This window comes from Micromesistius poutassou (assembly GCF_964030765.1).
Source record: "Micromesistius poutassou genome assembly, chromosome: 8".
Lineage (NCBI taxonomy): Eukaryota > Metazoa > Chordata > Actinopteri > Gadiformes > Gadidae > Micromesistius > Micromesistius poutassou.
The window spans coordinates 19294583-19318704 of record NC_140278.1 but is presented as its reverse complement, the minus strand read 5'-3'; the positions used below and the strand labels follow the sequence as shown (position 1 = coordinate 19318704).

The window sequence follows — 24122 nt, the reverse complement described above, 5'->3', positions numbered from 1 at the left end:
TACTGTCAGACTTTTAATCAGGCGGGCTGGATGGGGTAGTGATTTTCAGGACGGCAACATTTACATTGATAATGGCATCATATGTACATTGACAGGCTCATTCGTTCACAGCAAATAACTTGAAGAGCTAAACATTGAATTCACCCGTACTATGTAACAGCCCACACTGGTTATAATGGCCTTTTTCATTTTCTCCAAATTGATCAAAACCCATGGGTTGACCTCATTCATGAGCTGGATATTCCTCTTCCATTGAATCATATTTTGAAGTGTCCTTTCTAAGGTACAGTCCCACCTGACCTCATCCCAGCAAGCAAGTATATCCAGTGGTAGAAAAATTACATTTATTTGTGATTGACCATACTTGATTACTACGGCAAACTGCTCCTCCTGATTTTGTTTTCACCCACACATAACACACAACATTCACACACACATAACCGGAGGCTTTCACTCTGCCAATGCTGTCATGAAATCCAACGCACCGTACAGAAAAAAAGAGAGTGGAGCTACGGTGTGAGGGCATGGCGTTGGTCAGTCCTGGCTCTTTGGAAGGGGTTGTTTTCTCTCCCCCTTGCTGTCTCAGAAAGCTACGAGAGAATCTCTGGTGTATCCGGTGTCTTTTGAGGGAGGCCCTCAAGCTGTATCGGGGGCTGCGGGGGGAAGCCCACTAGCCAATGGTGACGCTGAAACCACACTGGAACTTATGCTTGCGTTGGTTGAGGAAAGCCCCCAGGGCCAGTGTGAGTGGAAGAGGCAGGAGCTTTTTCTCCAGGGTGGCGCCCACCATCCAGTTACTGTCCACGGTGCCTGGATCACAAGAGATTGGAGAAGACAAGGAGGCAGAACCAGAGGCCTAGATTATTAACAGTATCTAGACCACACAGAGTTGGAGAAGACAAGAGGCAGAACCAGAGGCCTAGATGATTAACAGGGAACAGCCGTGTTCATTTTGAGTTCACGTTTCTTGAGTAAAATTACCTTTAAAGAGCAGGTTGGCTTTCTGAAGATCCACCTGATAGCCGACAGATGTTACGGTTTCCTGCATCCTCGTGTTTGCTTCAAACTCAACCCCTAGCTGCAACTGTAACAGAGGCAGTAAAATAGTTTGATATATCCAACAACAACAGAAAATCATAAATCAGATAGACTCTCAGCTGTTCTTTAAAATTATTAAAATATATGAAAAATCAAATATCCTAGGTGCATTATACAACTCTGAAATGCAAAACTCTTCCTTCAGTTGTGCTTGTTATGACCATGATGTGAATATGTCCTCAAAGCTGCATACCTGCTCATTAGCTTTGTGGTAGTACGTAGCATGGGCCCCAGCTCCCCCAACAGTCAATGTAGCGACGTAATTTTCACCTATTTGGAAAAGATATCAAAGAAAACAAATAATATAGCTAACTAAACCAAAGAATCCAGTTCAAACTTTTTAAACCAAGTTTTACTCAATGTTCAGATGTAAAAAAATAGTCAAAGTGATTGATATATTTGTAAACTACACTAGCGCAAGTCATTTGGTGAGTTCCCGAATGTTGCAGATAGGCAAGCGGTGTCACAGAAGGCCTTACCTGTGTACCTGCCAATGAGGGACGTCACCGCACCCTCCTCCCCTGGTCTCTGGTGGTACACCAGCTCTCCTCCCAGTGCCAGCGCTGGCGTGATGGACTGGAGGTAATGAGCCACCAGAATGCCTGGGGGAACACAGCCAGTGTGGTTTCAACTGACTTGATCTGGGCTTACTTATGGTGCATTTCGACTTGCGGCATGGGTCGCGGTTCCACCGCCAAAAGTGGGCGTGATCCGGACTGAGCCGTACTCATCTCGCAGCACTCCTCCGTTGGGGTACTGAGACGCCTGGAAGGGTCCTGGCAAGTTTGAGCTACACACGCCGTCCGTTGATTGGTCGACAGACCAATCATCTGTCAAACTGTCATTTAGACTGGTCGGTCGGCACCGATTCTCTAAGGTCTGACACGTTCTGGACAGTTGGGCAATTGGCTCTTATCCGACCAAGAGCATACCGAAGGAGGATGTCCCAATGTCCACAGCATATGACAACCCGCTACCTTCTCCTTGTAAATCAACTGCTAATAGTTCTGGATTACAGTCTTTCTCAATTGACCAGCAGCAGAACCCTGCGCCGTGCATGATTCATGATTTTTCGATTCACGAGGCACAGTTTTTAATCAAGTTTTTCTTTTCCAATTTGTGGTGTTAAATATTTACCAGAGCCCACGAGGATGTCTGGATTTCCCAGTGTTACTGCTGAGGTGAAGTCCACGCCCCGATACTCCAGGTCACACTGCCAGTTTACAAACTTCTGCTGCTGAGTCTATAGCACATAAAATACAGGACACAAATTACTACCAACACAATGCATATAGTAAACACATGATGAATGCGTCAACAGATCTAAAGGGCCTGCATACCTGAATTGCTATTTTGGTACGTAGTGCTGAGGTTAGTTGGTGGATGATCTGGGAGTTGAGGCTGCCAGTGTTGTCCATGTCTCCAACCATCACTGGGAATGACTGGAGGCAAGAATTACACATATTTAATACCAGAACTTTAAAATGTCCCTGACCCGTCAACTTTGTCATGTCATAGGTTCTGTTCCATAAATGTAAACAGTTCTTTCTAGGTGAAATTCGGACAGAAGTAGCCCAGACACAAGACCCACCTCAGCTGGTATTCTAAAGCTACAATTGACATGCTCTTGAAGCCACAAAGTGACTGAATAAAAGGGCCATGGGCTTGTTCAGACAAAGTGGAAACTTTGATCCTAGCTCCTACCTCAGCAGGTCCGGTCTGCTTGGTGCCGACATAAGTGGCACCAAACCGGTACCCAGACTCCGCAATGGTGCTGAGGTTAACTGTGTGGTTGACCTGGGGGACACAATAACACAATGCTCAGAGACGTATCGTTAGCATTTACGCATTTTTATAACTTATAAGTAAGCATTGATTCATATACACATGACTCACCTGGAAGTGATTGCTTAGACCTTTGTTGACAACTAACCGCACACCTTCCATCTGCATAGGATACACCTCTATAAAATACAAAACAAGATGCCTTGTAAAACCCTCTTACTCCAAGCAGAATACAGAAATGTAACGAATGATCACAACATGAAGTGAAAACAAAACCCGAAAATGATGCCGGTGTCAGACCTTTACATTTTCGATGGCATTCCTCGTATGTGCCTGGATTTTGGAGGAGGTTGTCTGCATCTTCTGCCGCCTGGCCTGACGGTGGAGAGGCTGGCGATAACGAAGGCATACCGAACCCAGGAGGGAATGACCCCAGGCCCGCACCTGGTGCACCACCTCCAGCCGGGGTGGCGGCTGGAGCTGGGGAGCTGGCAGCTAACACACTGCCCATTCTAAACACACACACACACACACACACACACACACACACACACACACACACAGGTGTATAGAAACCGCAGGGGTACGATCAAGACCAAGCAAACTACCTGACAGACGAAGTGATGTCATGAAGTATTGGAGTTGCATCTAGTGACCATCAGGTTAGACCTGCATAATGCTAGTCACTGTGCAAGTTATTCAAGTTTAAGTCGTTGACATTGGTAGCTTCCGCCGAGCACGACAGTCAGGCAGTAACATTACTAGGGCTGCGGTCAACTAGATTAGGTTTAAACAGAGACCTTATTCATAATTATTGTATACATTTCGAATAGTGTCCCATTTAAATACTCGCAAATCCCCAACATGGCCCAATTCCTGCAGGTTCAAATCGAGCTATCCGACTAGCATTAATTAACCTCCAAATGCTAGCGTCAAGGCAATCTTAGCACATGGGTTAGCAGACATGATAGCATAGTGGGCGGTTACGAGTTTAGGCAAACCATGCACCCAAACCACAAAGTAACAGGTGCAAGGTGCATCGGTGGGGTGAGTTTTAAATAAAGTCTTTATAATTGCGAGATTTACTCACGTTAGCAGTGCAGGTCCGTGTTGAGTTTGTCGCCGGTAAAGTTCACCACTACGTCAGTGACGGCAGATGACGTTCGCCTGTCCGTTTTCTGTGATTGGCTACCGTGACTGAGGGTTTGGGCTCAGCTGCCACGGGCCAAGACGCGCAACTCGGAGAGTCGAAGGACACAAGGTACAGCTTCATCTGAATGCACACATTCAAAAATGCATGACGTAATCTAAATGCAAGATGGCATGTTTTGAAAACCTTGAATACAATTATCAAGAATGAAGAAAGACACAGAAGGGGAGCTTAGGTTTGACTTTTATTCAATTTTTGAGGCGCTGGCATTTATTATCACTTCACAGAAAACAAACTTGGCATCCGTACCACCAGCTGTCACAACAGAAGTTAACAAAGGCATCCGTATCTCCATAGTTGTGGAGCTCAGACAGAATTGGTCATCGAGTTGAACATTTCAACTGTGCTTACAAAAAACATGAACAGTCACGGCTACAAAATGCAGGTAGTGGTATTTGCTCTTGCTCCCCGTACAAATTTAAGTGAATCCACCATCAGACAAAACTACATATTGGCCTAGATTTTGAGTACACAGTCAGACACATTAAAAACACATAAAAGCGACAGATATTTCAGGGTCACAAAAACAATGGTCCCTTTATTGCTGGTGTTTCCCATTATTTTGAAATGAGTCGATGAATAGGCGAAGAATGACGGCAGAATGTACCGATGAACGAGGGAAACTGAATTTGAGTGACGTATTGTGCAATTTATGTCCTGAAAACCAGTCTGGGGAAAAAAAGAGCCTGTCTATTTGGAGGGTGACAAAATGATCGATTGATTCCATGCCAAACCGAATAATCTCTCATTCGTTGAGTGACGTGCCCTTATGAGAGAACACCAGGCTTATTTTAGACCGAGAAGTCCTCCAGGAAAAAAATATATATATCAGAATACAGAAAGTTAAACTGCAGAAGGGATCCATCTGTTTAAGGCACTTGAGTGTTAATACAAAACAAATGAATCATTTTAAATAAAATGAGAAACTTGTCCATGTTGACTAAAGCCCCTAATCAATCAGTTCACCTGTTCAAAAACTGAAAAAGCTGCAAAGTGCTGCCAATTTGTAGGTAGATGTATAATACAACTTAAGAGTAAACAAGCTCACTCATTAATGGGCCAGTGTTGAACAAAGTGTGTGATTCAACACATTGGCAGCAACTTCTTATTTAGTAAACACTTGACTATTAAAAAAATAAACAAAAATCATTTGTCAACATGTTTGGCCCATCACACCACGGCAGTGTTTAACAAGACAGCATTTCAGGAGCGGGTGAGAAATTCACTTGGATCATCTAGGAGATTCTAGATGGCCTGTACCCTAGCCTGTAAATTTCAGGCGTAGCATTTAGCTTTGGTTTCGTTTCCCCCCCACATCCTGTTTCTCCACCAGCAGAACGATGCAAAAGGGGCTTTCATCAAAATGGAAGATGTAGGACCTTGAATGAATAGGTCATGTCTGCCTTTGAATTCACATTATCATTACTATATCAAACCATGGTGAAAACTGAGGATGCCTCTGGTTTGACACTACTGTAAAAAGGAAACAAGACAGAACTGGTGGGTTCAACTAAAGTCAAAGTTCACATCAATAAACAGGGGAGTGAAAGAAGCAGTGTCTAGATGATTGACAGATGGTTGTCTGTGGAAAAACCAAACAAGTCCACTGTGTGTACGTGTGCTTTAACCCTGCATTGGTAGCCTGACTTGCTGTAAACAAACATTTACAAAATAAAAATAAAACTGGACCATTTCGACGGTGTAGCGGAGGATGGAGATCTTCCCTTGGAATCTTCTCTGAAGGTGTGATGAATGCCAGACGCCACATGCCCTGAAAAACATGTTTCAAGTCAGGTTACAACCATGCGACTGGCCCTGGGACAGCTGGCTTAGACGCCGTTGCCCATGTAGTCCCACGACCCATTAAATCTTGAGGGAAACTTATCACCACGAAAGCCCCCCCCTAAAGCCTCTGCTAATCCACTTGATTTAAGAGTTTAGCTTCAACAGCCCTGACTGGTCTATGGTCGTTTTTAACTCTCGAACATCCACAGTGCCTGGATTTGATGGGTTGGACCGAGTACAAGCTGCTGTAGGTAAGAGTTCAGAGATGTCGAGAGTCAAAAGGGACCAAGATTTAGAAACTGAACCCAAACATTCTTCTTTCAAGTTTCTCTGCCATTGAGAAGTGTATAATTTCTCGCACATGTGATTGACAGGCAAAATGGATAACAAACAAATGAGGGAAATGATGTCTTGATTGTTTAAGAATAAGACTGGAGTTGTCCAAAATCTTTATTGGCTCATACCTAGGTGGGAGCAGGCCACTCAAATCCGATACAGCGTATTTAACTCTCCTAAGGCTGACAGAAAGAGATGCCATTTCTAACTATATGCACTCAATAAGCAGCTCTTGAATGTTACATCTCTTTACATTGTCGAATACCATTCATGCTTTTTCTTATATAAACAAAAGAACAAAAAAAAACAACAACTCACCAATTGATTTAGATTGCTCCAAGACCCTTGTGTTTGCCCTCGATGCCCCCATCGTCATCGTCGTCGTCGGGGTTGACTGAGTGGAACTCGGCCACGTAGAGGCTCTTGTCAATGCTGCCTGGAATGGGCTTGATGTCGGTCACCAGCTGATCCTCAATGCCTTTCAGGTTGAAACGATCCTCGGAGGTGATGAGGTTGATGGCCAACCCCAAGTGACCAAAACGCCCTGCAGAAGAGAAGGGGAGAGGGGTTTAGACTGTATTGAATTGCTTCAGAGGAGCTGGAATTGTCACTCAGAAAACACGAGTCCTTTCTGTAGTCAAAGGATTCTTTCATTTGGCTACAGTGCCCGTTTACCTGATCTGCCGATCCTATGCAGGTAGGTCTCAGCATTTTTGGGGAAATCAAAATTGATCACCACATTCACGGCCTGGATGTCGATACCCCTGGTGAACAGATCTGAGGGAAAGCAATAGGAAATTGTCAGCCAGGTGTCCATGCAGCAGGGCTCCAGACTAACTTTTTGCATTGGTTGCACTGGTGCGCCTAACTTTTCTTTTTAGGTGCACCAGCACAAAATTTTGGTGCACCCAAAAATTTGGGGGTTTCAAGTGCTTCACCTAGCCGGAATTGAACATTTCAAAATAAAACATTTCCAAATAAAAGGGCTTGTGCTTAAAGGGTTATTCACCTATAAAACAACATTGTGCTCCAACACTATACATCATATATTTATAGGTTATTTTGCTGCAATTGAATATACTAACTCCAAATTAAAAAGTAAATCTCTTTACCGATACAATTGATTTGGTGATTTGACGCGTCAAAAATGCACAACTACAAGTTCTGAATGGGGGCGGGTCACAATGAATGGGGCCGAGATGATTTACAGTACAGGTGATGTGCTCTTTGGTTGACATCGGGAGAGGAGATGGAAGACAGAGCCACGCTGTCCTATATGTTTGTAAACATATAGGTTACAGATTAATAAAGGCCTGCATGAGACTCGTGGTCCTACCAACAAAAGTAAAAAAATATAAACCCGGTGTGCAATGATCATGTTTTAAATTTAAAAATGTGCTTATTAATGATAACGCAAAACATTAAAATAGCTACTTGACCCCACGACACGCACAAACGTGCAACATGCAATAAACGGCAGGCGTGTTAAACAACCCAATAAATCCAACCTACCTTGTAAGCTTGTTCAATAATTAGAGAGGGAGAGGAGATAGACTGATCCGCGCTCCGCGCTGTCCTTTAGGACAGCTGGGTTGTTTAATACGCCTGCCGTTTATTGCGTGTTTAAGTTTGTGTGTGGGGGTCATGGGGTCCAGACTCTCAGTAGTAGGTCTGGTTGGAACAGTAGGCTGTTTTTTAAGTTACTTTCAACCTCTCTTCATTTTCCCTTGTCTTTTGTCGCATTTATTTTCTTTCTCCGTTTAAGTTACTCTGGCACTCAGGTCGCTTGCAATTTTTTTTTTAAACACACACAAGCAGTGAACAAGACCACAGCCAATCAGAGGCAAAGAGCCGACCAAGCTCTTTCTCTTATTGGTTTAGACCACGATATGATCCTACCACGAGTGTGAGTTCGGTCACAGGAGAACACAGAGATGATGCAAAGGAAAATTATGTTTTCACCCGGGCAGCGTCAGGTGCGACCTAGAAAAATTATTAGTCGCACCCTTAAATATTTTGGTCGCATGTGCGACCAAATTAGGCGCACTCTGGAGCCCTGTGCAGTTACACGCACGATAAGTTACGGTCAGTGGAAGAAGATGACAGAACCGAGAGCAATGCAAGCATAGAGGTTCTTCCTCCACACATTTGTTGCACTTGTAGAAACGGGTATAGCTCTGTGCCTCACGCACCAGACGGTCTCTCAGTCCGAGTCGGGCTAACTGATTGAGGCCCAGCCCAAGTAGTGCAACAAGAAGGAAAGTGGTCCTGAATTTAGACTCCAACATGTAAACTACTCAGCGGCCAGCTTAATTTAAAGTCAAGCTAAAGTAAAACACACCAAATATATATAGTCAGCCTGATGTTTCCTCGGCTGATCTTTCCAGCCGTGGGGAATTGACTGAAATTTAAATACAGGTGGAAGTACAGGGGCCCCACCCTCCTGGTTAACCCCCCCCCCCCCAAAAAATGTGGATCTTGTCATAAAATCAACCTTGACCATAAGGCGAGTTATCAGCATCCCTGTTTAAAAGACTGGTTGGCCTACCTGTGCAGACCAGGTTCCGGCACAGTCCGTTTCTGAAGTCGTGGAACACTCGGTTCCTGTACTCCTGCATCATCTTGGCGTGGATGTAGAAGCAGGAGTAGCCCAGCTGGGTGATCTTCTTGGCCAGGAGCTCGACCCTCTGGGTGGAGTTGCAGAAGATGATCGACTGGTTTATCTGGAGCTATGGGGACAGAAACATACATACTAATGAGACTGAGGGTTACAAAGAATAAACTACAGGGGCACAGCAGAGTGCCAGAAGTTTTATTATCACGTTTTATATCCATGCTGGCTTTGAGCACAGTGCACTTACCCTGGAGAAGAGGGTGTTGAGACAGTGGACCTTCTGCCTCTCGGTCACGTATGCGTAGTACTGGGTGATGCCCTTCAGGGTGAGCTCCTCCATCAGGTTGATCTCATAGGGCTTCTTCAGGTGCTTGTTCTGTTGAGGAGAAACGTACCAATATTCATGCCCATGCCTTCTCATTGTAGCACGTATGACATTGTCTCGAATGCAATTTGCCAACTTCAACGAGTCTTGCTCGGTTTTAATACTTATGGCCTATAGAATAATGAATAGATAGATACTTAAGCACCCGTCTTCCATAGATGCAGTGCAAAACTCCACTCACTACCACCAAACAACGATGACAATAGAAAAATATTGCATTGTAATAAAAGTAATCTACCGTGAGACAGCCCGAACACAGACAAGACAGTCAAGCTACGATTCATTGTTAGGATAAAGAAAATCTAGGTCTACATCAATATATTACCAATACAACTAACTGAGAAAGACGCCCATAGATGGGGACAAATCTGAATTCATGGAGATAGACAGCAAATGTTTTACTTGTGATTAACATTTTTCTGAATAAAATAATTTGTCTACCAACTAAACGAAAAGATGTCCTCTTTTCAGCACTACTGCTTACCATGAATTTCTGCACGCTTGTTGGGAAGGTGGCAGAATAAAGCAGGATCTGTCTCTCCCTGGGCAGGAAGCTGATAATGTCCTCTATCAGGACGACAAAGTCTTGAGAGAGGAGCTTGTCCGCCTGTAGAGGGAGACCAGGAGGGTTGAATTAAAGAATCGCATGATAAACACTGGACGATGAACATTGGGACTCCATCCTCTCGTCAATACATAAATCATCAATATGTGCAAGACACTGCCTCATACAATAAGATTGTTCATAGGGCCTACATTTCTAAAGGTCAAATTGTCAAACATCTACCCCGATATAATCCCTACTTGCGAAAAATGCAAAACTGATGACCACACTTATGCACATGTACTGGCTTTGCCCCCACTTTTTTCTTACCCTATCCAACATACCAATCAGAAACTTGACCGGGACCCTCTATTGGCTCTCTTTGGTGTTACTGATGGAAATAATCCTAATTTCACTCCTACCGAATGGCGCATGATTTCATTTGCCTTACTCTTGGCAAGACGAGCAATTTTGCTCAAATGGAATGATGCTGCCCCGCCCACAATCAATCTTGGAGGGCCCCTCTCACCTCATCCATCACCATCATCTGAGTTCTGTCCACTTTGGCCACGCCCTTCTTGATCAGGTCCAGGACCCTGCCTGGTGTGGCAATCACCACATGAACTGTTGTTGAAACAGAGGAAGAGCATTATATCACAGGGGATAAGCTTTTAACGCTTAACTTTTAATATTTAATCATTGGAGTTATACAAGTTGTTCAACCGTACAGACATGCAAAGCACATGGATGAATGCTTTAATGAATTAATAGTCATGCGGAATTTAATTTAATACACTTTGCATTGAGATTTGATGTTCCCAGCAGGTGTCCACAGCAGGGTTGCTAGCAGAACCTACTGGAATAGATCTGCTTTATGGTCATATCCACAGCGAGAAGGGAATAAAGGATCCCAAATGCCTTGGTAAATAACCCATCAGGTTATTTTCTGATGGCAAATATTCAATTAAAAAAAAATCTAAATAAATGCAAACTCTATAACATAAAGTCCACAATTTAGTTGATTTCCTCATCAGGTTTTAATTACCAGTCTCGTCCAGACGCATGATATCATCCCTCAGGTTGGTGCCTCCGGTGGTGGCCATGACTTTGACCCCGCCAAGGTGTTTGGCCACCTGGATGCTGATCTGGCTCACCTGCAGGGCCAACTCTCTGGTAGGTACCATGACAATGGCTGAGTCGCAAACAAAAAAAAGAAGCCAGCCAATGAGACCACAGCCGCCAACGGACCTCCATTACAGAAAAAGTAATCACTCAATAAAGGCCCACTGACTCTCCTTCAATAGACATAAATAAATCAAAACATAGTGGTCTTATCTTTCTACTGTCAAACACAAGACCAATAAGAGGACTGTTAAAAAGACAGCTGATCACATTAAGATTTAGCGGTGATTCTCACCCTGGATGAAATCCTTTTTCAGGTCGATCCTCTCTAAAAGAGGGATGAGGTAAGCTCCACTTTTCCCCGTGCCGTTCTTGGCGCGGGCGAGAATGTCTCTACCCGACAGGGCAATGGGGATGCTTTCCTCCTGCATTCACAAAGAGCCAAAACACAAGTTATTTAGGGGAAGATACACTTGTGTATGTATCCGAATACTGCGGAGCATAGCTTATCCATACCATCAAATAAACTAAACTCAACAATTGAAATGCTCACTGGCGATTGATTGCTTTGTGGCAGAGATTGCCCTAAATGTTAGCATGAAGGTAAATAGCGTTAAGTAATGGACTATGAGGGTATTTTTTTTTTCAGGACGTTGAGAGGGTTGAATAGGTCACATGGTTATAATTACCTGGATAGGAGAAGGCTTTTCCCAACCCATTTCAAAAATCCCCATCAGCAGTTCCCTCTTGAGACAGTAGTCCTCAAACTCGTTCCCTTTGGTTGACGTCACATCCTGTCGGGTGCAGATTAGAAAACACTCGTCAGTGGCCGCCGAAAGAGTGTTGCAAAGTAAAAAGCGCTACAGTAACAGCCGCATCAGAAATCCATTCTACAATAATGTATTGAGGTCCAGAAGTATTGGCTTACCGAGGTTCTAACTCTGGTGTCTTTTGGAGGCAGGTGTAAGCTCCTCTTCCAGTCATCGCCAAATCTGATACCAAGACAATGTGTTAGTGTGCCATTTTTAACCAACAAAAACAAAAGCACTCATCAATATACTTCACAGAGGGGTGGCCCAATGGTGCGATTTGAAAGACAACACAATATGTTATGTTAAATATTTGAAGAGCTACAATAAAATAAAATTGACAAACAATACCACTTGCAAATTACAAAACGTAGATAGTTTTGAAATGCCATTTAACAAATGTCGTTATGTAAAATCCCAATACATTTCATGATATCATGCAACCGTGGCAGGGGAAACTACCAGACCAGTCTTACTTAATGCCGCCACTGCTTTGGGGAATGCTGCCGATTTTCTGGGGGGCACCAAGTTGCGGGATAGATGGATGTAGACCAACAGGCTTGGGCTGTCCTCTTAGCTGCCCATTTGCTGGCTTGTTTAATCCCATCATGGATGATGGATTCGCTGTTCTTGCTGTTGCCATGGCTTCAAGAATTGTTACGCTATTTCAAAACCAATTTTCACAGTGTAAAGCTATCTTTCTTATTTATCTTCAAAGTTTTTTCTTGGTTGTAATTTTTTTGTAAAAATATTTCTAAAATATGAAGGAAACTAAAGTCGTTTTTTCTTTTTAAAGAATGCACTGTGTCCACGTCCGGATCTCTTGAAAAGAAGAGCCAAACGAATGAATATTGTCTATATACAAGACAACTCTCCAAAAAAGGGAGAAAGTAGAATTCATATGAATAAATAGATCATATATCTGTCAAAAGTTTTCACCAAGTAATATTCTTTCTATAATCTCATATCCTCAGTCTTGTTTTCCTTGTGATTGTTTTTTTTGTTGTTGTTGTTCTTGGCTTTAAAAGTCCAAGTGCTCTTGTGATTTACATTCAATTGGACCAGTAGTAGAAATATTGTTCTTGAGCTTTGTTACATGGACAATTTCAAGTCCAAAAAACAATGAGCGCAAAAAGCCTTCAAACTTGTCCCGCTGGCTCGACGATCTTCGACTTCTGCACCAGATGGAGAGACGGCAGGCCGAAGTCCTTAGAAAACTTGATGTGATCTACTGCAAACTCCAGGTTACCTGCCAGAGAACCAAACATTAGTTATCATCCAGGATCAAATCAACCGTAGTTCACACGCTGCTCAATAAAATACAAAAATCACTTACCAACATTACTACCATATGGCACCAATCACACATTAATAAAGCTACCAAACAGAACAGACATTAGCACAATGGCATGGCAAGTACTTTCCTACCAGTAGCTCATCGAAAAGAGCAATGTGTTGTGCTTTGTTGTGAACTCACTGCATGGCGTGGGTCCATCTCCACTGGTACAATAAGGACCACAAATTATCAAAGTATCTCGCCTACTAACGTTATATCCACGCTAAATTACAACCCACCCGTGACGCAGTTAGCACAAGGGTCTATACGTCGAGATCGGGCAAAGTTGGAAAGTTTGGGCCATTCAACTTGGGTTGTCCTTCCCGCGGCTAACAACTTTACACCAAGTGTTGCCCCGTGTTAGCGTGTTAATGGTTTCAAACCAGCGAGCAACCTCCCAGCGTACTGCCGGGGGGACGGGGCCACGTTATCAAACCATCGCAAAACGTCGAGTCCCAGCCAGATATATACATACAAGTAACGTTTGATTAGCAAATCGCCAACAAAGGCGTCGCATACGCGTTGACGGTAGCGCTAAGAGGTCTAGCTAACAGGAACCATGTAGCATGCTAGTGTTAGCCGAGTGAGTACAAACACGTTAGCGGTTAAAACACTTTCTAACCAGACCAAATGTCCTTTACCTTCAAATAGTTACATCCATTCAAATCCATCGCGTTTTTCCATTACTTGTGATATTTTCGTGGTTGTTTTTCTGTTATTACATTTCGTATATTCGAGGAAATCACCGTGTTGTCACTTGTCTTTTGTCTCTTCTTTCAGAAAACCGACAATTCAACATGGCCGCGCGCTCGTATTTTGGGCTGGCAGCCTTCTGCCCGGGCCGCGTACCAGCCAATCAGAGCCCTGCGTTTAAACCTTTCAACGCGTTCTAAAAAACTAAACAAAAACAAACTTGTAGACATATTTAAAGGTTTTGTACAAAAATACTTTATTATATTGCTAGCTGCTTACATTATAAAATAAAAAAAGGTTACGATACAAATAAAACAGAACAGTAGGAAAGACTTTTCCTACTTTTCCTAAGAAATGCATCTGCCAACTATTTAATGCATAGAAAACATTTCTTTCAGAAGTCAAGAGTTGAATCCACAACAAGCGGTAACGTTACAGAATCTCAAGTCTCTCATGAAGTCTGAAACGTTCAACATATCACACACAGCAACATTGCACCCATAACTGATTTAAAAAAAAACAGAACAAAACAGAAATACATTTCTCGTTTGATAGGGCCTTTGATGACTATTTGAACTATGGTCAAAGGTGGAATGTAGGACTTTGGTTGGGGGACGATGACCCTGGAAGAGAAAAAGGAAAATGCATGAACTGTTGTCACTGTGTGTGTGCGTGTGTGTGTGTGTGTGTGTGTGTGTGTGTGTGTGTGTGTGTGTGTGTGTGTGTGTGTGTGTGTGTGTGTGTGCATGCGTGTGCGTGTGCTTGCTCGCGCATGCGTGTGTGTGTGTTTCTGTCTGTCTGTGTGCCTGAGTGCGCATGCACGTGTTTGTTTGTATCTTGTGTGGGTCCTTACCAATTGCTAGTAAACTGCTACTGTGTGAGGATTGCACTGGCAGGAGTTGATCTTGACTTCTGCTCAGCTTAGAGCTCTTCCCTCTCAGCACATCTGCTATCTGGAATATAAGTGGAAGATATAGTCAAGTAGAAATAAATTAAGCAACAGCAAACGACAATCTATTTAATTTCCCTCAGGAAAGACGTTCAAAATAAAAATAAAAGAAGGGTTTATTGATATAAGTGGAAAGCGAACATTGCACTAATTTACTTTGACCACTAGATGGGACAACACACAGTGAAGTCAATGGCATTCCATTTCATTAGCTGTCTGTCTAATAAAGAAACAACCTAACGCACCTCAGACCTTATAATGATTATAATGTTCTGAAGGGAGGAGCTTATTGAAAAATCCATGTAAGATAGAAGGTTATCTACAAGTGAAAGATATAGGCCTATTAACAAATAGAAGAAAAACTACTCCACAGTTGAGTCATTTCACTTTGAGGTTTCACTTTAGTACAAACATAAAATGTCCTCCTTTCCTCCAACTGTCCTTTGGTTCACTGACAGCCCCTCCCTCGGCTCACCTTCTTGTTCTTGGCCACCATGACGGGAGTGTCGTTGTGGTTATTCTTGATGCCAGGGTCTGCGCCTTTCTTCAGCAGGAGCCACACGGTGTCCACCTGACCCCGCCCACAGGCGCTGTGCAGAGCCGTGTTCCCACTGTTGGATTGGCCGTTCACGTCGCTGCCACTCTGCCAGTGGGGGATAGAAGGAGGGCATGGGGGGGGGAACAGATGAATAGGCGGCGGGGAGAGACGATACGTGATAAGGTGTATACGTACAGGGGGTGGATGGAGAGATGGATAGATAGATATATTGATGGAAGGATGAATTGATGGATGGATAAATGGATTGGTGGAAAGATAGATGGATGGATGGATGGTTTAATGGATGAATGGATGGATGGATAGATAGATTAATGGATTGATGTATGAATAGATGGATGGATGCCTGGATTAATTAATTGGTAGATGGATAGATGGATGAAAGAATAAATGGATAGATGGTGAATGATTAATAGAAAGGTTAATGGATGGAACAAAGGAATAGATATATTGTAAGATGGTGTTGCATAAAAAATGAAGACTCAATTCAAATTGCTTTCACTGTCTCTCAGATACACTTAAAGAGCAAGTGAACCCAAAACTCTTTTATCTAGTTTTAAACGTGGTAATATGTCTGATATGATCGACAACATGTTCATCTATGCCATTTCATCGCTTTTACTGAAATAACCTCCTAATTTAGAGAAAACAGAAGTACAATTCGTTTGTCCCAGCCTCCCCAAAACACTACATCCCTCTCTGCTCTAAATGCAGATCTTGTCCTTTTGCGACGTCTTTTCTTAGCAGCAGTTTATTTTGATGTCCGTGTCCGAGTGAGGCTTAGGCTTCTAGAACACTTATAGTATAACGCCACGGTGTGTGGTGCATTTACTATACAACTTCGCTCATTATAACGCTCCATGCACAACGACAGTATTAAAAATGTTACACAAAGTTGCCCTGGGTCGTAACCATGGGGATAACACGCCTCCCTGCTTCCTAGAGCTCTCAGCCCGTGTTACGAACCCTACTCGTAACACACACAAGGCCGGCTCAAGGCCGTAACAGCCCAGAACACATTGGATCACTATTTCGATTTGAATGAATCTCACAGTGTTCAAATTCCAGCTGAAACAGTGGGTTCACTTGCTCTTCAATACTATGAGAAGTAAAATCACAATGGAGATTGCATGAACACACAGCCCTCATAAGCTTAGAAAAGAAAGTGAAACTATTGGAAAGAGAGGAGCTGTGTGTGTCATAGAACACAGTGTTCTCGCCATGAAGCTAAAATAGGCTGACTCTAAGAAACAAGCAGTGCACTCGTCACACACACACACACACACACACACACACACACACACACACACACACACACACGTACACATGCACATGCAGAAACACCAAAACACCAAAACACCCACCCACACACACACACACACACACACACACACATGCATACACACACTCACCCGTACACAGGCATCTTCACGCACCCTCACACACATACTTAATTACCTCTATGAGGAACTGGACCATTTCCACATTATTCCTCTCCACCGCGTACATGAGAGGACTTTGACCGCTTTTGATGTCCTGTAAAGAAACAAAGAGCCATGGGGAAAGTCCCAAGTCAGAGACAGTAAATGGCTCACGTGCTATCTTGCAAAACATAGCTGTTGCTGAGTCACTGGTCACTGCATGGGGGGAGACCCACCTTGATGTTAATGTCGGCTCCAGCGTCCAGTAGCATTCTGACCAGGTCCTGATGGCCGCCCTGCACAGCGATGTGGAGAGGGCTCAGTCCTGGAGTTGAGGGACGAGATGCAAAATCGGGTTAGTAGATACACAAACGCATGCATATGCAACTAAAACATATGGACAAAACCACACAGAAACACTCCTGTATGCACAAATAAAAATGCACACACACTTGAAAATAGACACACGCACGCACACACAAAGACACACGCAAAATCACAGAGACAGCAGTACATTCATGCGTTTCTTTACAATGCAATGCAATGACATCAGATGGCTACACCTGGGCCATATTCAGAAGTCTGTATTCTTTCCACTTCCTCAAACAGTAAAATCAAGAATATCCTTCCCTCACTGAGTCAAGAGTTAACCTGAGTCAAGTTCCCACATAGCAACTGGTTGTCAATTCAAATTTGTACTGTGGAAGCAGAGGGCATACCGTGGCATGCCCAGACCTGTGACACCCACAGCAACAGCCACACACAGCTTTATCTGATCTGCTGAAAGTGGTTTGAGCCGACCCAGATGTAATGGATGATGGAGTACATTAAGGGAGGATGGAGTGAACGCAGGGACGTTTGTCTTATTTCTTCCGACATATTTGTACATCAGAAGTTATTTAAGGGAAACTGGGGCTCTAGGTAAGATTTGTAAAGAGACGGAGCAGAGAGAACACATTAGTGATGGGTCGTTTGGGGAATGACCGAATCAGTTAGAAGGAACGACTCTCTAAGAACGAACCGACCTAATTCCACGTTTCAGTTCTCTCTCGTTCGTCTCTATCGTCCGTTCTCCCAGACTCGACTCGCACTCGACAACTCGCTGTTCACTGTGTTAAGTTAGCAGAGTGGTGAAGAGGGACTGGCCTGGGCAACAACATCCCGATTCCGAACATGAAGCGAAAGAAAAAAAAGGAAAGGAACTTAGTTGTAATGTTGTGTGTTGATTGATGACCTTTGCACGATAGTTTGAGAACGAGGGAGGAGCTGAGTCAGACTCAGCTGAGAACCGTGCATTCCATGACTCACCGCTACCGGAAACGCGACTGAACAAACTAACTAACTAACGAATCGTGAAATCGGACCGGAGATGTGCTGATTGGTCAGAAATTAGCCTTGAGAGGTAAATCTCAATGGTCTCATACTGATGCAGACGTGCAGTCAACCAAAACAGATATTCTCACAGAGCACAGTCACTTATATCTGAATTGCTGTGGCCTCTCTAAAAAGTGACACCCAAGTGATAGCTCTTAAATCTAACCTACAGCCCTTTTAATGGAGTCCTGAAAAATTGTAATGCATTAAAGTAGCGGAGAGAGCATCCAGCGTCGCTCTGACTGGCTGGACTGTTTTGAACAACACACGGCTGCAGTCTTATTTTCTATAATCAAATGCCGAGCCCAGGCCAGACAGATTTTAATGTGAAACAACAAACTTGCATATCAGGATGAGCTCATACGCCTGGAGACCATCCTGATCACGTGACCTGGACCAGTCTGGACCCTCCAGCTCCAGCCACGCACATCGAGTTCAGTGGGAGGGAGAACCTGCCTTGACAGATATACTCCTTCAGCCATTCGGCGAAAAACAAAACTTGTGACGCCGTCCCAGTGCTCTGTTCAGTGGGTACTTGTTCTGGTTTAATAGTTGTTAATGACACTCATGGCTGTGTTTACTAATGTGATTGTTACCGTTTGTTACTTTGGGAGATGCGCCATTATGGCTTACCTAGAGGCCGCCTGCATGTTACGTCTTCAACTATAACGGAGAGTCCCTGATTGGCCCGTTTATGTCATCAACTGGAAATGGATGTGGGTGGCTAGAGGTCCAGACTGATCCATGTAGCGAAACAGAATTGGATTTTCACGTTATCAGGATGGAGCCCAAGCTAACCAAATTGCCATACATGGAAAAAATATTATATCCATCCAAAATTCCAAATCCAAAAAAAAAAAAATCCAAAAGGTCAACCGGGTCCCAAAATGGAAATCCTAACTCCTCCGAATCATGGCTCCCGACATTTAAGAAACGCCAAAGAAATGCTACTAAAAAAACATGACATACGATCATACGATCCTCATGCGATTTCCAACAACAACCAGAGCTTCTCCTGAGGCGGGACTTGAAGGTACCTTCGAAGGTCGTGACGTCCAAGCAGGACAAGGAGGACGGGTGGGCAAGCACGGCGGCGAGGCAGTCCGCCTGGCCGTATTCACAGCAGAGGTGCAGCGCTGTTCGGCCATGGCGGTCCAGGGAGGCGGGGTCGGCTCCGGCCCTGAGCAGGCCCTCCACCAGCCCCTCGTGCTGGGTGATGGCGGCCAGGTGAAGGGGCGTCTGAGCAGGGTGGGGAGGGACACAGGGACAGGACAGGTGTGAGAAAGAAACAATGTCTGTCACCGCATGAAAGAAGGCCCGCTGGTAAAGGTCAGTGTACACCTAGTGGTAAACGGTTTAAAAGCCTGATGCAACACATGAGATCCGTCTGGCGGTTTTTCTGGTCCGTATTGCACTGAGGAAGGAAGTGGGCCAGTTTCTGGTAAATGAGCCCATTCGTATCCAACCTGTTGTATTGGTCAGAGATGTGGACACAGATAACAAGGCAACTCAACATACCAGTCTGTTCGTCATGGGGATGTTACAAAATAAAGTAATGCGGCATGGATGTGTGCAGGTGTGGGAGAAATCATACATCACAGATCTTGCTGCTGACGTGATTTGGGTGCATTTGGGTAATCCAACTTGTGGCTGTTTAGACCAGTCATGTTCTCTGAACCTCTTGGAGAGCTGCACAGGTTGGTAGGTTGTTTGTTCACGCTTGTCTTACGGGTAGCTGTCACACGCAGCAGGCTGATCTAATCTGGTGTTTTACGATGTCTCACGCCTTGCTACAACAAGCTGCAGTATAGGTGCAGTTTGATTTTTCACATGAAACGTCAATCATATACACTACAATCTACTCACAATGACATACTCGCAAACTGTCTGGCATGTACATGCACACAAGTGTGCGCGGGCACACACAGATAGAGAAGCATGCACAAGCACGCACATGCACACACAAATGCCCAAGCACACTGAGTCTGATTGTCAAACATTTCAATAATATATAATAATAATAATATAATCATATATAATATAATATAGCCATTTATAACATTGCCCAAATACCAAAACCAGAGTCAAACAACAGCAATAAGAAATGCCCAGACATGAAAACATAGTAGAGTACTGTAGCATCGGAGTAATGCAGCATGTGGCCACCACAGCACGATTCACTATTGTAAAGACATATCAAACTGGGCAGAGAATATATCGATTCAGAGCAGGCACGCAATCCTTTGAGCAAATAACTAGGCTTACGTCAATGATCACGTTACAACTACCCCCGTATTTATCAAATTGGCTACCCTGGCACCAAGATGTTAAATATACTCTAATGTCACTGTTTAAAGGATTATTGGCATGTTAGGGTTAGATATGCATTTGTCATCAATTAGTCATTTTTTTTGGAAAACCTTTTTATAAACACTTTTGCAGATTCGCTTTTGCAACAATGCTATTATTAGATGTGGTGTGATTTATGAGTGGAGTGCATGTCTATGCGCATGCCTGTGTGCGTGTGTGTGTGCGTGTATATGTGTGTTTGTGTGTGTGTGTGTGTGTGTGTGTGTGTGTGTGTGTTCCAGTAAAGAGCACATTCAGACAGAGAAAAAATTGGTGGAATTCCTGTAGTGTGTCAATGCCATCGTTCCTCCCCGTTTCCCTGAATTCTGTTGACTCACAACACACAACGCACACACACAGACAGAGACACACACACAAACACTTTTTTTCATCTGTTCTCCATTCGTGTACTTTGAACTTCCTTTACCAAACATTAGCTGCTGTGTAAATGTGGACGGAAAGCCTTCTACACATAGCTAAGAAGAACTAAGTTGACACCACACCGTCACACACCTGACAAATGGATGGATACACAGTTGTCATCTAGACTGTTGTTAATGTTGTGAGTGTTCAATATAAATCTGCTGTGTTAAAATGAGGGTTAGGGTTAGAGTTAGAGGACCAATATGGAGACGCTTGAAGGAGGAGGAGGTGGAGCAGGGGTGGGGGGTGGGGGGGGGCTGTGGGGTGGTGTGGGGCGAGAGAGGAAGAGAGGGCCCTGGGAGGGGAGTCCAGGGAAAACACAGGATAAGGAAGGGAAAACCCCGTCTCTTTCCCCTGCCACCGCCTTGCTCACACTCTTGCGCACTCTTGCGAAGCAAACACACAGACAGCAGACAACAGACGCTCACAGCGGAGGGGAGGGGAGGGGTGGAGAGGAGAGGAAGGTAGGGGAGGGCGGGGGAGGGGCGGAGAGAGGAAGGTAGGATATTTAAGGAGGGGTTGGTAGGAGAGGGCCGAGGAGAGAAGAGGAGGGGTGAGGAAATGAGGGGAAGACACAGCAAAGCAGAGGGGTTAAGAGGAGGCGAGAGGAGAGAATAGGCGGTGAGGCAGGGAGCGAGAGAGAGATTGAGAGAGTGCAAGACATATTGAGATAGAGAGAGAGATAGAGATCGAGCGAGAGATATTGCGAGAGAGCAAGAGAGAGAGCGATCCTGAGAGAGTGAGAGAGATTCAGAGAAGGAGAGATAGAGAGAGAACAAGAGAGAGAGCAATAGAGCGAGAGAGATTGAGAGAGAGATCCAGAGAGAGCGAGAGAGATTGAGAAAGAGAGAGAACAAGAGAGAGCGAGAGAGAGAGAGAGCCAGAGAGAGAGAGCATGAGAGAGCAATAAAGCGAGAGAGAGAAAGAGAGAGAGAGAGAGAGTGAGAGCTCAGCAGGGGAAAGCCCCAGTGAACTACCCTATCAACCTCAGTATGAGGTAAGCCGAACAGCCCTGAGCGACATAAGTCATGTGACTTCTCGGAAGACAGATAGTGAAGCATACACAAACACATGCATAGATCACACACACGCACCACATATACAAAACAACACCCCCACACCCACGTATACACACGCACACACATATGACAACAACATAATAGATCACATTGCAAAAATATAAGTTTTCCTTGAGGGCTGCTTCCAACAGGTCATTTCAAAACCACATTGCCAACCCGAAAACAACCTGAGTCATTGAGTCACATTGGCATCTCTATATTGCCTTGTCAATATAAAACTATGACATGGAAGAACGTCATTGTGAGAGTATGATCTATTTAACATGATTCTTCCACCCTGTTCCATTGGATCAGTTGCACAGGCCCAAACAGGCCCTGACATCTGGAAGTTTCAGTTGTACTGATAAGAACGCACACATCTCAATAGCTCCAAAGACACAATGGGGGAAGTTGGAGAAAGTGGCATACTTTCTTTTGCTCTTGCGGAGGTTTCATATAATACATGGGTTGAAACCCTGTGTTTCTCCATTTCATTTTTAGGTCTGTATTTGTTTTTGTCTGACCCAGGCGACATCTGTTGATTAAAACTGCACTGGTAGGCACTTTGTTATTGATCCCCCCATCAAAAACATGTGCATGTATGTATGCATCCATTTCCGGGATGTGTGTGTGTGTGTGTGTGTGTATGTGTATGTATGTACATATAGTATGGCTGTTCATTTGTTTGTTTGCTGTGCATTTGTGTGCGTGTGTGTACATGCACATATGCGTGCATATGTATTGTGCCGTGCGTGCATGCATGTGTGAGTATGTGTGTGAACAGTGCATGCACAATGCATATTCATATTCATGTGCATTTGTGTGTGTGTGTGTGTGTGTGTGTGTGTGTGTGTGTGCGTGTGTGTGTGCGCACATGGGCACTGCGACATTTGCATTTGCGAGTATGACAGGATATCATGAGGCCGTCCGTGGCAAGGAGAGTAGCAGCCGGATTTTGGCACAGACGTCACTTCTTGTAAGTGAGCGTGCTGCGTTGCTCTGCAGCGTGTGAAACCTCAACCCTGAGAACACTCAGGCTCTGCAGGGTTCAGGTAGCTTTTGGGAGAAAACAGCGAGAGAACGAGAGAGAGACACAGAGAGAGAGAGAGAGAGAGAGAGAGAGAGAGAGAGAGAGAGAGAGAGAGAGAGAGAGGGGGAAACAGAGAGAGAGAGAGAGAGAGATTAGGTCTGGCTGTAGAAGCAGGAAGGGAGGGAGTGGAAATGATGGGGGGGGGGGGGAAGCATAGAAGAGTACAGAGCATGTCAAAGACAACAAGCAGGTGAAGAGGGCAGATCATCATGGCAGCGCTGGCTGAGGGTCAGTGCTTGGGACAGTCTCAGTCCCAGGAATGCCTCCTCAAGACTGAAGCCGCATTCTGGCATGATTGCGGAAAAACCGGAATAACTTGACGCCTGATGATGCCATGCTTGCATTCAACATCGTCACACTTCACGTGATATCTCATCCACTTGTTGTCGTCATGCAATGCAACAGCCAAACACTGAAAAACGCACCAGGACCACCTCCTTGTCAGTAAAGTATAATAAGAATAGTTAAAGCAATGCACAACGAAAAAAAAAAACATCAGACAATGTTTTTTTTTTTTTTAATCAGAATTGGTTATTACACATAATTCAAGAAACATAAAAGAAACCATTCAGACAACCATTGATGGTGCCACCGGTGTTGTATGTGGATGTTATAGCAAACACAGGAAGACAAACCAGAATGGGGGGTGGGGATTTTTGTTTATCATGCACATCAGCCAGCACAGGTGTCATGAACTGCAGTGTGAAATCAATCAGGCAACTAGAAACAAGAAGTTCCTCTTTTGGTCCATTCCCAGTTATCTAACGGACACATCCAGGGAATGTGCGTGACAGACAGTTTGAGGAGCCAAAGAAACAAAAGGTGTAAACATGACAATATAAAAAAGGACATTTAAGAACAACAAACACGTTTAAAGATAGGACAGTGAAATGTGCTGTGGGTCTAAGCTGGTGCAGCAAGCAGCAGCTGAAGCCAGCAGTCCTGGTATTTAACATGGAGGTAAACCAGTTGAACTGCTACAGTGTACATTCATCAGTTTAACAGTTGAGTTGGGTATAGTTCAACCAGTTTAACAGAGTGAAATCAGTTTAACAGGAAAAATCGATTTAAATCAGGTAAGGTGGTGAGAATTCGACATTCTTATGGATGTCGAAAGAATTGTCTGGGTAACTCATCACTGACATCACTGACCAAAACAGGTGACGTGATGTAGGCCAAGGTTAC

At 44.2% G+C, this 24122-nt stretch overlaps 3 protein-coding genes across 4 annotated transcripts in view; all 3 read right to left on the bottom strand.

Moving 5' to 3' along the window:
- Positions 1–4034, bottom strand: LOC311351956 (mitochondrial import receptor subunit TOM40 homolog). Its single transcript, XM_084472120.1, has 10 exons — positions 3974–4034; positions 3184–3395; positions 2995–3062; positions 2803–2895; positions 2439–2540; positions 2236–2341; positions 1578–1700; positions 1292–1368; positions 982–1084; positions 1–810 (listed from the first exon to the last, which is right to left on the bottom strand). Exons 2-10 carry the CDS (start codon positions 3392–3394, stop codon positions 671–673), a joined length of 1023 nt encoding a protein of 340 aa, XP_084328246.1. The 5' UTR covers position 3395; positions 3974–4034; the 3' UTR covers positions 1–670.
- A 224-nt stretch (positions 4035–4258) lies between these two features.
- ddx61 (DEAD (Asp-Glu-Ala-Asp) box helicase 61) lies at positions 4259–13815 on the bottom strand. The gene is made up of 13 exons (XM_084471815.1): positions 13666–13815; positions 12165–12937; positions 11808–11871; positions 11569–11673; positions 11175–11304; positions 10803–10949; positions 10287–10381; positions 9698–9820; positions 9076–9204; positions 8763–8943; positions 6890–6991; positions 6533–6758; positions 4259–5864 (listed from the first exon to the last, which is right to left on the bottom strand). Exons 2-12 carry the CDS (start codon positions 12329–12331, stop codon positions 6541–6543), a joined length of 1461 nt encoding a protein of 486 aa, XP_084327941.1. The 5' UTR covers positions 12332–12937; positions 13666–13815; the 3' UTR covers positions 4259–5864; positions 6533–6540.
- Positions 13816–13961: 146 nt separating this feature from the next.
- Positions 13962–24122, bottom strand: part of bcl3 (BCL3 transcription coactivator) — a 21002-nt gene continuing 10841 nt past the window's right edge. For both annotated transcript variants that reach the window (XM_084471816.1, XM_084471817.1), the window contains exons 4-9: positions 19055–19256; positions 16880–16968; positions 16681–16758; positions 15142–15309; positions 14571–14670; positions 13962–14340 (exon numbers count right to left, since the gene is read on the bottom strand). In XM_084471816.1, the coding sequence (XP_084327942.1) occupies positions 14300–14340; positions 14571–14670; positions 15142–15309; positions 16681–16758; positions 16880–16968; positions 19055–19256 (678 nt within the window). In that variant the 3' untranslated portion in view covers positions 13962–14299. The remainder of the gene's footprint in view (positions 14341–14570; positions 14671–15141; positions 15310–16680; positions 16759–16879; positions 16969–19054; positions 19257–24122) is intronic.

Coding starts and splice junctions, on each gene's coding strand:
- LOC311351956 (XM_084472120.1), bottom strand. CDS start 3,394: ATGGGCAGTGTGTTAGCTGCCAGCTCCCCAGCTCCAGCCGCCACCCCG. Junction 1,369..1,577: donor CCTCATTGGCAGGTACACAG/GTAAGGCCTTCT, acceptor TTTTCCAAATAG/GTGAAAATTACGTCGCTACA. Junction 811..981: donor AGCCAACCTGCTCTTTAAAG/GTAATTTTACTC, acceptor CTTGTGATCCAG/GCACCGTGGACAGTAACTGG.
- ddx61 (XM_084471815.1), bottom strand. CDS start 12,331: ATGGCAACAGCAAGAACAGCGAATCCATCATCCATGATGGGATTAAAC. Junction 10,950..11,174: donor GAAAAAGGATTTCATCCAGG/GTGAGAATCACC, acceptor TTTGCGACTCAG/CCATTGTCATGGTACCTACC. Junction 9,205..9,697: donor CAAGCGTGCAGAAATTCATG/GTAAGCAGTAGT, acceptor TCTCCTCAACAG/AACAAGCACCTGAAGAAGCC.